Source organism: Somniosus microcephalus, chromosome 2, assembly GCF_052327205.1.
Source record: "Somniosus microcephalus isolate GS21.2 chromosome 2, FLI_Smic_1.0, whole genome shotgun sequence".
Lineage (NCBI taxonomy): Eukaryota > Metazoa > Chordata > Chondrichthyes > Squaliformes > Somniosidae > Somniosus > Somniosus microcephalus.
Window position 1 is genome coordinate 385978156 of NC_140988.1, and position 15054 is coordinate 385993209.

At 53.5% G+C, this 15054-nt stretch overlaps 1 protein-coding gene across 1 annotated transcript in view; it reads left to right on the plus strand.

Moving 5' to 3' along the window:
- Window positions 1–686: 686 nt before the first annotated feature.
- The window catches only part of LOC147123842 (protein TEX261-like), a 47039-nt gene continuing 32671 nt past the window's right edge, over window positions 687–15054 (plus strand). Inside the window, exon 1 of the mRNA XM_085967431.1 lies at window positions 687–702. Within this exon, the coding sequence (XP_085823557.1) occupies window positions 687–702 (16 nt within the window). The remainder of the gene's footprint in view (window positions 703–15054) is intronic.

A 15054-nucleotide genomic window follows, 5' to 3' on the forward strand; every position in this document is an offset into this window, starting at 1 on the left:
ACGGAAGCCGTGGTCAACTCAGGCTCCCAGTTTGGTTTCTGGAGCGCACGCACCCTCCCTGGGAGTGCCTCTCGAGTGTCGTAGGGAGCGGCTGAAGGTGGGTCCACAGTGGTGGGTGGGAGCCACAGATCTATAAATAGAGATCTGCAGCTGCACTCACCAAAGTGGACATCACCCGCAGCATAGGTGACCCTGTGTAGGGTCGAGTCCACCGAGGGTGGTGCCCCCAAATGAGCTGGCGCCAACTGGAGACAATGTCCCGGGGCTGCGTTGGTGTCACCAGAGGGGACGGATGCCTCTGGGGAAGGACACACCAACAGTAGCTGGTGGCGCTTGGGGGAACCAGCCTGATTCTGGCACCAGTAGGCACGGACACCTCCGAACCAGCTGGTGCCAGAGGAGGACTCTTCCTCTATCCTGGGAGGCCTCAGTACAAGTGGTACCGGGGTTTCACCCGATGTAGTTGACTGGGATGGATTGGCTTTAACCAGCTCGTCCCATTCCACGCCATCGAGGCAACAACCGGAGCGTCCACACTTGAGACTTTCCTGTTCAGTCCCAACACTTGGACCACCGGTCGACATCGGTCGGAGATGACTGTATGGACTGGGCCCTATCCAGTGCCAGTGCAGTTAACCCCGAGCAATGCCGAACTGAGCCTGGAGTTGGAGCAGGGTTGGTGCTTGATGCCGATGCGAGGACGTGAGGGCTGGACGTGAAGGTCCAGCCCAGGGGAGAACTAGGGAGGAGGGAGAGGGGCGTGGGAAATTTTTTTAAATGGGAAAGAAACGTGCCAGAAGGGAAAGAGTTGGTTTAACACCACCTCCAATCATTGGCTGCGAGTTTAAATGGACCTGTTATTGGCCGTCAAATAAAGAAATTAAAAGATGTACAGTTGACACTAAAGAAATGGATGGGTTGAGGGGTATTTCAGTGTTGCTGTTTCCTCCTTTGTGGTATCTCTGCTGGCATTGATGTGATGTCAGGATGTGTGATCCAGTTGTCTTTGTGGTTTTGTTACTGACAACTTTAGTCTGTTGGTAGTTTGATGAAACCGTCCATTTCCTCTCACTCGTCCTGACACCAACCTGTACCTGTGGCAGAAGAAGAAATGATAAAAATCACTGGATTGCAACAAGGACAACGACAGGCATTTTATCGCTCCCCTCGTATAGTAAACCATATAACCTGTAAAAGGATTTATCAAATTCCCTTTAAAAAGTCAACACCTGTACCAGCGTCGAGCTGTGTGGGCAGGTACCAAGCTCGGTCAAGGCAGCTCCAGTGGCATTACTGCCCAGGAGTACATTCTTCGAGTCTTAACCCTGAGTTCTCAGTACTGGTGAACACTTTGAGAAACTGATTATTCAGTTGTTCACTCTCCCTGTCAGCCTCTCCTCTTATTTAGACCCGTTCATTCAACACCAATCAGCGGTTTCAAGAGGGACGCTCTTGACTTTTTAATGGTCGGGCTGAGCTGTCCCACAGACTATCCTCGTGTCCAGGACAAGTTGATCAGAACAACCAGCATGTACTGACCTGCTTTCAGTTTCCAGGATTTGAGCCTTTATATCTGCACGGATTTTGCTGTAACTGACTCTGACTTTCACAGGGAATGATACAAGCTGGAAGTACAGCTCCAAACACAGTTAGTCACAGTCAGTAAATAGTTGTCTACATTTACAGATCAGGGAGTGAGCATTAAACCCCAGGACTGGGAGGAGCCGGTCAGTGAGGTGTGGGTGAGACCCCACACCCTCACCTGGACCGGCTCCTCCCAGTCCTGGGTCTTAATGCTCAACTCCTGATACTGTACAAGTAGACAACTACTTTCACCTGACTGTGCATCAATATTACTGTATCTGATAAACTGTTCCTATTACTCATTATGACTTTCACTAATAATACAAGATAAACAGGTTAAGACATAGAAACATAGAAGATAGGAGCAGGAGTAGGCCATTCGGCCCCTCGAGCCTGCTCCGCCATTTAATGAGATCATGGCTGATCATCCAAATTCAGTCCCCTGTCCCTGCTTTCTCCCCATATCCCTTGATCCCTTTAGCCTCAAGAAATATATCCAACTCCTTGAATATATTTAATGAATTGGCCTCAACTGCCTTCTGTGGTAGAGAATTCCACAGGTTCACTACTCTCTGGGTGAAGAAATTCCTCCTCATCTCTGTCCTAAATAGGTTACCCCTTATCCTTAGACTGTGACCCCTGGTTCTGGACTCCCCCACCATCGGGAACATCCTTCCTGCATCTAGTCTGTCTAGTCCTGTTAGAATTTTATAAGTTTCAATGAGATCCCCTCTCATTCTTCTAAACTCCAGCGAGTATAAGCCCAATCGACCCAATCTCTCCTCATACGTCATTCCTGCCATCCCAGAAAGACAAACCTTTCAAAGTTCACGAATTCTGTCCAAGCTGCTGGTTGATGATGTTTCAATTGTTCGTGTTGTCTTCACAGAGCAAAGCTGTTCAGATGTTCGAGCCGACCGCATTCAGTCCTGGAAAGAGCAGCCAGTTGTTCAGACTCAATGCAGCTCCCTTGCCTACACAAACTGTTGTATCTCGTCCTGGCTCATTTTTATCTACTTTACAAAGCTGTTGTGATGCCTCATCTCAGTGTGATGCGCAGTGTGAGGGTGGGGCTTACTCTGTGATGTCATGGATTGACCTCACCTTGAAACCATATTTGGGAAAAACCTTTGGGCTTTACTGTGGGACAGCTCAGCCCGACCATTTAACCTTTGGGTTAAACTGACTTGTTTCGCTAGAAAGCAATAACAGGTTTCCATGTGGTCACGACCCAGAGCACAGGGTGCGTGGGCGATGGGCAGTGATGGGATTGTTTGCCTTCTACCAATTATGTTAAGTAATTGCATACATTTAAAGCAACAGGAGTCGGCCATTCAGCCCCGCGAGCCTGCTCCAGCATTCAATTAGACCATGGCTGCTCTGCACCTCAAATCCATTTACCTGTCTTTGATTGATATCTCTTGATCAACTTAGGAACAGGAGGAGGCCATTTGGCCCCTCGAGCCTGCTCCGCCATTCAATGAAATCATGGCAGATCATCCAAATTCAGTACCCTGTCCCTGCCTTCTCCCCGTATCCCTTGATCCCTTTAGCCTTAAGAAATATATCTAACTCCTTCTTGAATATATTTAATGAATTGGCCTCTACTGCCTTCTGTGGTAGAGAATTCCACAGGTTCACCACTCTCTGGGTGAAGAAATTCCTCCTCATCTCAGTCCTAAATGGCTTACCCCTTATCCTTAGACTGTGACCCCTGGTTCTGGACTCCCTGACCATCCGGAACATCCTTCCAGCATTTAGTTTGTCTGGTCCTGTTAGAATTTTATAAGTTTCAATGAGATCCCCTCTCATTCTTCTAAACTCCAGCGAGTATAAGTCCAATCGACCCAATCTCTCCTCATACGTCACTCCTGCCATCCCAGGTATCAGTCTGATAAATCTTCGCTGCACTCCATCCATGGCCAGAACATCCTTCCTCAGATAAGGTGACCAAAACTGCACACAATACTCAAGGTGTGGTCTCACCAAGGCCCTGTACAACTGCAGCAAGACATCCTTGTTCCTGTCTTAATGCGAGGAGCATTCGTAATAAGGTGGATGAATTAGCTGTGCAAATAGATGTAAACAGATATGATATGATTGGGATTACGGAAACATGGCTCCAGGGTGATCAGGGCTAGGAAATCAACATCCAGGGGTATTCAATATTCAGGAAAGACAGGCAAAAAGGAAAAGGAGGTGGGGTAGCATTGCTGGATAAAGAGGAGATTAACACAATTGTAAGGAAGGATATTAGCTCTGATGATGCAGAATCTGTATGGGTAGAGCTGAGAAATACCAACGGACAGAAAACGTTAGTGGGAGTTGTATACTGACCCCTAAACAGTAATGCGGAGGTTGGGGATGGCATTAAACAGGAATCATAGAAACATAGAAGATAGGAGCAGGAGTAGGCTATTCGGCCCCTCGAAGCTGCTCCGCCATTCAATGCGATCATGGCTGATCATCCAAATTCAGTACCCTGTCCCTGCCTTCTCCCCATACCCCTTGATCCCTTTAGCGATAAGAAATATATCCAACTCCTTCTTGAATATATTTAGTGAATTGACCTCTACTGCCATCTGTGGTAGAGAATTCCACAGGTTCACCACTCTCTGGGTGAAGAAATTCCTCCTCATTTATGTCCTAAATGGCTTACCCCTTATCCTCAGACTGTGACCCCTGGTTCTGGACTCCCCGACCATCGGGAAAATCCTTCCAGCATCTAGTCTGTCTGGTCCTGTTAGAATTTTATAAGTTTCAATGAGATCCCCTCTCATTCTTCTAAACTCCAGCGAGTATAAGCCCAATCGACCCAATCTCTCCTCATACGTCATTCATGCCATCCCAGGTATCAGCCTGGTGAATCTTCGCTGAACTCCTTCCATGGCAAGAACATCCTTCCTCAGATAAGGCGACCAAAACTGCACACAATACTCAAGGTGTGGTCTCACCAAGGCCCTGTACAACTGCAGCAAGACATCCTTGTTCCTGTACTCAAACCCTCTCGCTACGAATGCCAACATACCATTTGCCTTCTTAACTGCCTGCTGCACCTGCATGCTTACCTTCAGCGACTGGTGCACAAGGACACCCAGGTCTCGTTGCACTTCCCCTTCTCCCAATCTATTGCCATTCAGATAATAATCTGCCTTCCTGTTTTTGACACCAAAGTGGATAACCTCGCATTTATCCACGTTATATTGCATCTGCCATGCTTCTACCCAATCACCCAACCTGTCCAAATCATCCTGGAGTTTCTTGGCATCCTCCTCACAGCACACACGCCCACCCAGCTTTGTGTTATCAGCAAACTTGGAGATATTACATCTAGTTCCCTTGTCCAGATCATTAATATATATTGTGAATAGCTGGGGTCCAAGGACCGATCCCTGCGGTACCCGACTAGTCACTGCCTTCCACTCAGAAAAAGACCTGTTTATTCCAACTCTTTGCTTTCTGTCTGCCAACCAGTTCGCTATCCAAGTCAATACCTTGCCCCCAATCCCATGGCCTAGAATTTCAGTATAGCCAGTTTTGGGGCGCTAACGTTAGCGCCCGCCTGAAGTTAGCGCCCGCCCCAAAGTTGCGCCCCCTTGCCGGAAATTCAGTGGCTTCGCCCTAAGAGGTTGCTGGAGCGCTAAAAGAAGCGTTGCACTACTATCTTTAGGCGCTAAGCCGGCGGTGCAGAGGGATAGCGCCGAGGCGGGGCGCAGCGCGGGTGCGGTCATTTTTTGATTGACAGCAGACCCCGTGGCGCCGACCAGCTCTTAAAGGGGGAAGGGACGAATTGGTCTGCTGCCACGCCCTGCACACTGCAGCTTTGCAAATAGGCCTCAACACTGCTGCTCAGCCCCAGGGAGTCATGGCAACGCCAGAGAAGGCCCGTGAGCGTGCCCTGCACTTCTCAGAGCGTGATCTGGAAATAATGGTGACAGCTCTGGAGAAGAGGCGCAGGATCTTTTTCCCAGAGACTGGGAGGAATCCGAACCACCAAGAATACACCAGAGCCTGGAAGCAGATCGCCAACAGGGTGACGTTCACCGGCGATGCCCCCAGGACCCACAAACAATGTCGGAAAAAATACAACGACCTGACCAGGATTGTCAGGGTGAGTACCCTTTCCAGTCTCCTTCTCATTCTTGCATGTACACCTGACATGATGGGCAAAGGGAGCTGAAAGTCCTAATGGCCAGCCCTCAGCCAGCAGCTTTGGGACAGTCATGAGCATCAATTGCCCATTCTGCACTCTACACTCTGGCCAAGCTATTCCACCATGGGAGGCAGTGCACAGTACATCAGGGCTACACTCTGGCCAAGCTATTCCACCATGGCAGGCAGTGCACAGTACATCAGGGCTACACTCTGGCCAAGCTATTGCACCATGGCAGGCAGTGCACAGTACATCAGGGCTACACTCTGGCCAAGCTATTCCACCATGGGAGGCAGTGGACAGTACATCAGGGCTACACTCTGGCCAAGCTATTCCACCATGGGAGGCAGTGCACAGTACATCAGGGCTACACTCTGGCCAAGCTATTCCACCATGGGAGGCAGTGCACAGTACATCAGGGCTACACTCTGGCCAAGCTATTCCACCATGGGAGGCAGCGCACAGTACATCAGGGCTACACTCTGGCCAAGCTATTCCACCATGGCAGGCAGTGCACAGTACATCAGGGCTACACTCTGGCCAAGCTATTCTACCATGGGAGGCAGTGCACAGTACATCAGGGCTACACTCTGGCCAAGCTATTCCACCATGGGAGGCAGTGCACAGTATATCAGGGCTACACTCTGGGCAAGCTATTCCACCATGGGAGGCAGTGCACACTACATCAGGGCTACACTCCGTACTTACAGCCCGTCCTTTCTCTTGCAGGCTAAAGTTGCCTATAATCGCCAGGCCCGTGCCAGGACCAGGGGAGGCCGCGCCAAGCTGCAGAAGCTCACTCGCCTGGAGGAGCACGTGAGTGGGCTCATGGGAGCCCGGCTGATCGTGCCCACAGCGTGCGGAGTAGCCGACCCTCCACTGCCCGGCAATGGTAAGGACCTCGCCTTTTGGCCCTCTCGCATCGCACTTGCGCATCCGAGCTACTTCCTTTGCCACTGTCCCACCAATGCGCTGAATGCCACCAGTCCTGACTCCCTCGCTGACGCCGTCTCCTCACTCTGAAGCTACTCTTGTGCATTCCTGCTTTCAGCTGGTGACGACCAGGTCCGTGAAGCTGCCAGTGACAGCCCCTCCGAGCAGGAGGAGGAGGAGGAGGAGGAGGAGGAGGAGGAGCAAGAGCAAGCCGGACCATCAGGGGAACACTCAGGTCCCGCAGGAGAGGACGAAATGATTGACACGTCCTCACTGGATGAGTGCCTGGACCAACTGTCGCAGGGGATTGCAGCTTCTGGGACCAGTGGCGTCCAGCCACCCAGGAGCCCTGCGCATGGGCCGCGGCCTTCCCCCCAAAGGGGGGAAGGATCAGAGGGGAGTGCAGTTGATCGGGACACTCGCCGCCACCAACGTGGCAAGGTTCCCCTAGTTCGGTCCCCTGCTCCCCAGCGGGAGAGTCCCGACTCCAGTCCGGACACCTTCACCTCGGAGGAGGCGCGGAAGCTGGACAAGATGGCCGAGGATTCGGACCGGCGCCACACGGAGCTCATGCGTGTGGTGGGGCGCATGCCTGAGGCCATCGAGTCGCTGGCGACCAGTGTGCGCGAGTTCGGGGCATCAACTGCCGCGAGTGGCCGCATGCTCACTGATGCCATCAAGTCCCTGGCGGGTGTGATGCGGGCGCACACCAGGACAACAGGGGCACTCACTGCTGCCACACGCGCTGTCTCAGGCAGGCATCGCCAGGGCACCCGCCGCGCTGCAGCATCCCAGCGAGCCGCCCCTCGGCTGATTGTTGCGGATCCTGCAGTGCGGGCCCGGCCGAGTGCCAGCGCGCCACAGCACCAGCCAGCGCATCCCAGACGCCAGCTTGCCCACATTGCGCCATCCGTCGCCGCCACTCCCCCACTGGGGCGTCAAGGGCAAGCGGCTGGAGCTGATGTTGGCCAGGCTCAGGTGCGCCACTCAGCAGCCGGCCCCTCGAGGTCCAAAGGCCGTGTAGGCCGCCCCCCAAGGGCATCTGGCGGAAGGACATCTGAGCCTCAGGCGCCTTCCCCCAGCCTCGCAGCAGCCACTGGGCAGAGCTTGCGAAGGAGCAGCAGGCCGGGCAGGGGAGGCAAAAGGCTGGACAAGGTCTCGCCCTCGCGGGCCACTCAGTAGAGGGTGTGGCCAGCTTTCGTTTTATATGGCGGTGGCCATCTTTCTTTTGCCCATGGTTGTTTGGTTCGTGGGCTTATTTTTTGCGTTAAGGCCGAGGTTGAGGCCAGGTTTGTACAAATGTGGAGTTACTCCTGCCCAGTTTGTGGGAGTGAGTCGTTTGTTGGGCTTTTTGTGGGGCCCGTTGATTGTTTTTGGGGATTCATGTGGGAAAGGGTTTTCATTTTTGTGTAATAAATAATTATCTTTATTCATAGAGTCTCCATGGTTGTTGTGATGAAATATTTCCATTCATCACTGCCTGTGACTGAGATCGGTTTCAGTGTCATTTCCCTTCCCCCAGACCTCATTGTATTGTGTACTGGAATGTGCTGTATTGTATACTGGAATGTGCTGTGTGTAGGGCTCCGCCCATACCTGGCCCCGTTTGTAAGCTAGCTTCAGTCTAGCCCCAATCTCCAGAAGGACGACATCTCTCTCGCTTACGTGTTTCGTTCTAAGTTAATAAAAGCCTTGTTTTGTTCTGCTACCTTCGAGTCTCGGAATTATTGAGGCACATCAATTTTATTAACTTATTTTTTCAACACTATGGATCAACTCCTGAAACCCGAACGTTTGGATTTGGATCAACATGCTCCGGACGCATCAGCATGCTTCGGACACTGGTTTGAGTGTATGGAATTCTTCCTGGACAATTCCGCAGCCGTCAAAGACGCTACGGACGCTGCAAGGATGAGGCTCGGAATTCTGCGGAATTGGGTAAGCCACCGGGTTTACCCCCTCATCCAAGACGCCGAGACATACCTGGCCGCCTGCGACATCTTAAAGGCGCATTACCAGCAGCCTACGAATGAGGTGTATGCTAGGCACCTGCTCGCCACCTGCGCACAGCGACCTGGGGAATCGGTGGAGGAGTTCCTAAGCACCCTGAAAATGCTTGGCAAAGACTGCAAGTGCCGAGATGTAAAAGCCGCGGTGTACACTGACGAGCTTGTTCGCGATGCCTTCATCACAGGCCTCAGCTCCACTTACATCCGGCAAAGACTGCTGGAAAAAACGGGGTTGGACCTGAAACAGGCTGCGGACACCGCGCGATCCCTGGATGTGGCCCAGAGAAACTCGGACGCCTACTCTTCAGCCCGCGCCGTCCACGCCGCCACGTGTGCACCGAGGGCGCCGCCATCTTGGAAGGCATCTTCCCCGCCCGACAGCCCGACACCGGCTGGGCCCCGCTCTCCCCCCAGAAGCCCTACGACAGCCGCGACGCGTCAGGGACCCAACTGCTACTTCTGCGGGCAGCCAAAGCACACCAGAAACCTGTGCCCGGCGAAAGGCACCACCTGCTTTAAGTGCGGTAAGAAGGGGCACTTCGGGAAGGTGTGCAGAGGGAACCCCGCCGGAAAACCCGCCACCGCCGCGTGTGCGCCGTGGGAGCGGCCATCTTGGACGCCATCTTGCCCGACCTCATGGGGTCCGCCATCTTGTGAGCAGACAGCGTGGACGCCATCTTGTATTGATCAGGGCCCTACAGTGGCATCGGTCACAGTGGACCAGACCAGGCCGCACCCGCTATCCAGATCAATGGTGGACATCGAGGTAAACGGGTGCTGGGTTAAATGCTTAATTGACAGTGGAAGCACGGAGAGCTTTATCCACCCAGAACTGGCACAACAACTCTCCCTAAAGGTGGTCCCTACTCAGGGTACCATCTCTATGGCTGACAAAACCCAGACATCGACCATTCTGGGTTACTGCACGGTACAATTGTGCGTTAACGGAACTGTATATGATAATTTTAAAGTATTAATCATGAAGAACCTATGTGCGAGCGTGATCTTGGGCCTGGATTTCCAGTGCAACCACCAAAGCATCACGCTCAAGTACGGTGGGTCCCAGCCGCCCCTCACAGTGTGCGGTCTGGCTACCCTGAAGGTAAAGCCGCCTTCGCTATTCGCGAACCTTACCCCTAACTGCCGGCCAATAGCGACCAAAAGCAGGAGGTACAGCTGGGAGGACAGGCGGTTTATCGCGACCGAGGTAGACAGGCTCCTGAAAGAGCGCATTATTGAACGCAGCAACAGCCCGTGGCGCGCCCAAGTGGTAGTGGTAAGGGGTAGCGAGAAGAAACGGATGGTGATCGACTATAGTCAAACGATCAACAGGTACACCCTACTAGACGCCTACCCGCTACCCCGCATATCAGAAATGGTGAACCAAATCGCCCAATACCGGGTGTTCTCCACCATCGACCTCAAGTCAGCGTACCACCAGCTCCCTATCAGACCAGAGGACCGCCCGTACACCGCCTTCGAGGCGAACGGACGCCTCTACCAATTCCTCAGAGTCCCCTTTGGGGTGACGAATGGGGTCTCGGTCTTCCAGAGGGAGATGGACCGCATGGTCGATGACCACCACTTGCAGGCAACCTTCCCCTACCTCGACAACGTCACCATCTGCGGTCACAACCAGCAGGATCACGACTCGAACCTCGAGAGGTTCCTGAAAACCGCACAAAAACTCAACCTCACCTACAACGAGGACAAGTGCGTTTACAACACCACGCGCCTCTGCATACTAGGCAGCGTGGTGGAGAATGGGGAAATCGGACCAGACCCCGACCGATTGCGCCCCCTACGGGAGCTGCCCCTGCCCAACACTCCCAAAGCCCTGAAAAGATGCCTGGGGTTATTTTCTTATTATTCCCAATGGGTCCCCAACTACTCCGACAAAGCCCGCCCCCTCTTGAAAGCATCCTCTTTCCCGCTCTCTGCTGAGGCCCACGCCGCCTTCAAAAGCATTAAGCAGGATATTGAGCGGGCCACGCTACAGGCAGTGGACGAGAACACTCCATTTCAAGTGGAAAGTGATGCGTCTGACTTCGCCTTGACGGCCACCCTCAACCAGGCGGGGCGGCCCGTAGCTTTCTTCTCGAGGACCCTCCAAGGGCCCGAGATCAGACACTCCTCCGTGGAAAAGGAGGCCCAAGCCATCGTGGAGGCAGTGCGCCACTGGCGCCACGACCTAGCCGGCAAACGCTTCACCCTACTTACCGACCAGCGGTCGGTAGCGTTTATGTTCAATAATAAACAGAGGGGGAAGATTAAAAATGATAAGATTCTTAGGTGGCGGATCGAGCTCTCCACCTTCGAGTGCGACATCATTTACCGGCCAGGGGCCCTTAACGAATCCCCTGACGCCCTCTCACGAGGGATGTGTGCCAGCGCCACCGGGGATCGGCTACAGACCCTCCACAACGACCTCTGCCACCCAGGGGTCACGCGGCTGTTCCACTTCATAAAGTCCCGTAACTTACCCTACTCGATTGAGGAAGTTCGGTCCCTGACCAGGAACTGCCGCACTTGCGCTGAGTGCAAGCCTCGGTTCTACCGCCCAGATAGAGCCCACTTAATCAAAGCTACACGGCCCTTTGAGCGGCTCAGCTTAGATTTCAAGGGCCCCCTCCCGTCCGTCGACCGCAATGTTTACTTCCTGAACATTGTGGACGAATACTCCCGGTTCCCATTCACCTTCCCCTGCCCAGACATGACCAGCGCCACGGTCATTAAATGCCTCAACAGCCTGTTCTGCCTGTTCGGTATGCCGAGCTACATCCATACGGATAGGGGGGCGTCCTTCATGAGTGAAGAGCTACGCCAGTACATGCTGTCCAGGGGGATCGCCACGAGCCGTACCACCAGCTACAACCCCCGGGGTAACGGCCAAGTGGAGCGAGAGAACGGGACAGTATGGAAAGCAGTCACTCTAGCTCTAAGGACCAAGAGCCTCCCTATCTCCCGCTGGCAGGAAGTCCTCTCGGATGTGCTCCATTCGATACGGTCGCTATTGTGTACGGCCACTAATACCACACCTCATGAACGAATGTTTGTCTTTCCCCGGAAATCCACCTCAGGCGTATCCATGCCGTCATGGCTCTCCACCCCAGGTCCGGTACTCGTGCGAAGGCATGTGAGGGGCCACAAGACGGACCCTCTCGTGGAGCCAGTACACCTACTCCACGCCAACCCCCAATACGCATATGTCCGGCACGCCGACGGAAGGGAGGACACCATGTCCATAAAAGACGTCGCCCCAGCCGGCATCGACAACAACCACGGCAATAGCGGCAACGACGATCACAGCAACTCTTACCCACCCACTACTCTTTCATCACCCCCGGAAGAACACCGACCAACGGCACCCCCACCAACTACCCCTTCAACAACCCTGGCGGCACCCCCGGCAGAGACTCAGGAGGCTACCGGGGACACCCAGCCGACACCCGCGGCACCGCAACAGCCACGTCGGTCGCAGAGGACTATCAAATCCCCGAACAGACTAAATCTATAGAAGGGGTGAATGTGATGAAATATTTCCATTCATCACTGCCTGTGACTGAGATCGGTTTCAGTGTCATTTCCCTTCCCCCAGACCTCATTGTATTGTGTACTGGAATGTGCTGTATTGTATACTGGAATGTGCTGGAATGTGCTGTGTGTAGGGCTCCGCCCATACCTGGCCCCGTTTGTAAGCTAGCTTCAGTCTAGCCCCAATCTCCAGAAGGACGACATCTCTCTCGCTTACGTGTTTCGTTCTAAGTTAATAAAAGCCTTGTTTTGTTCTGCTACCTTCGAGTCTCGGAATTATTGAGGCACATCAGTTGTTCTTGTTGGTGTTTGTTGGCTTCGCCGGCTGAGGGCATGCGGAGCGGCTGCATTCATCTTCCCTCCTGGCCACAAGGCATTCCCTGACAGGGGGCTTAGAAGTACCGTGTAATAAGGTGGCGTCGCGCGGCCCTTGGCCCTGGTCGCTCCCTCCTGGGAACGTACTCGTGCTCCTCCTCCTGCTCCTCCTGCTCCTCCTGCTCCTCCTCCTGAGGTGCTGCCCCAACGTCAGGTGGCAGTGCCTGAGTCCTGCGGATAGCCAGGTTGTGTAGCATGCAGCAAACTACCACAAATTGGGAGACCCGGTCCGGCGAATACTGCAGAGCTCCTCCGGAGCGATCAAGGCAGCGGAACCGCTGCTTGAGGACCCCAATAGTTTGCTCGATGATGTTGCGGGTGGTTTGATGGCTCTCGTTGTATGCCTCCTCAGCAGCGGTCCTGGGCGCGCGGAGCGGGGTCATGAGCCAGGTACACAAAGGATAGCCTTTGTCCCCGAGTAGCCATCCTCTTGGGGGAGCCTGTGCCTCGAACATGTCATGCACAGTACTCTGCCGCAGGATAAACGCATCGTGGCTGCTGCCTGGAAAGCTGGCATTGACAGCCATGATGCGCTGCTTGTGGTCACACACCAGCTGCACATTCAGAGAATGGTAGCCCTTCCTGTTGCGAAACTGCTCGCCATGCTCCAGAGGGGCCCGCAAAGCCACATGCGTACAGTCAATGGCGCCCTGCACCAAGGGGAAGTCCCCGAGTCTTGCAAATCCCAAGGCGCGCTGATGCTGGCCCTCCAGGGCCATGGGGAAGGAGATGAATTGGCTTCTCCTTCTGAACAGTGCTTCGGTCACCTGGCGGATGCAGCGATGTGCGCCGTACTGGGAGATGTTAGCTATGTCCCCAGCAGCGGATTGGAAGGAGCCGGTGGCATAGAAGTTCAATGCCAGCGTCACCTTCACTTCCACCGACAGAGACGTCCTGCACCTGAGCTTTGGACGCAGATCTCTGCGAAGCAGGTGGCAGATCTCTGCAACCACCTCCTTTCGGAATCGGAGCCTTCTAACACATCGCGCGTCAGTCATGTTGAGGTAGGAGCGCTGCTGGCGGTATAGCCTGACTGGGTAAGGCCTACGTGGCCGACGCCTGTAGCCCCCTCTGCCTCTAGCCAAGGCTGCCCCTCTCACGTTTTCGGAGTGGCAGGCTGTGACCAGCGGGGTGCCGCAAGGATCTGTCCTGGGACCCCAGCCGTTCACAATATATATAAATGATCTGGATCAGGGAATTGGATGCAATATTTCCAAATTCGCTGACGACACTAAACTAGGAGGAGGGGTGGGCTCTGATGAGGATGTCAGGAGGCTACAGTGCGATTTGGACAGGTTGGGGGAATGGGCGGATACGTGGCAGATGCACTATAATGTGGATAAATGCGAGGTTATCCACTTTGGGGGTAAAAACAGGAGGGTGGATTATTATCTAAATGGCAATAGATTGGAAGATGGGGAAGTGCAGAGGGACCTGGGTGTTCTTGTGCACCAGTCACTGAAGGAGAGCATGCAGGTGCAACAGGCGATTAAGAAGGCAAATGGTATGTTGGCCTTCATATCAAGGGGGTTCGAGTATAGGAATAGGGATACCTTACTACAGCTGTACAAGGTGCTGGTGAGACCGCATCTGGAGTATTGTGTACAGTTTTGGTCGCCCCATCTGCGGAAGGATGTTCTTGCCATGGAAAGAGTGCAGCGGCGATTCACCAGGCTGATACCTGGAATGGCGGGAATGACCTACGAGGAGAGATTGAAAAGTTTGGGCTTGTACTCACTGGAGTTTAGAAGATTGAGAGGGGATCTCATCGAAACATATAAAATTATGGCAGGCCTGGACAGGCTGAATTCAGAGAGAATGTTTCCAATGGCAGGGGAGCACAGAACCAGGGGCCACAGTCTAAAAATAGCGGGCAAATCATTTAAAACAGAGATGAGGAAGAATTTCTTCACTCAAAGAGTGGTGAGCCTGTGGAATTCCCTGCCACAGAGGGCTGTGAAGGCTAATTCAATAAATATTTTCAAGAGAGAATTGGATATATTTCTGAAGGCTAAGGGGATTAAGGGTTACGGAGAAAAGGCGGGGACGGGGTACTGAACTGGTAAGATCAGCTATGATCTCAGACGAAGATCAGCCATGATCTCATTGAATGGCGGAGCAGGCTCGAAGGGCCGAATGGCCTACTCCTGTTCCTATCTCTATGTTTCTATGTTTCAATGCGTCTGCGAGCCCTACGGACATGGCGCTGCAGCTCCGCGTTGGCACCCCATGCAACCCCCATCAAATCCTGGCAAACACTCAAATTTCCAAAAGGCCACTTGCAGCGCTCTGGCCTGAGTCCAAAAATACCTGAGCTGTTGCTGCTTGAAACCAGTTAGCTATCCTCCTTGTTGTGTGTCCAGAAATGCGTTGCACAAGAGTGTTTGCTGCAAAATGGCTGGCCTTTATACTGGAGGGTACGTCCCCTTTAATTTGCGCCCCCCCCGGGGCCCGCGCTGGCTGTGT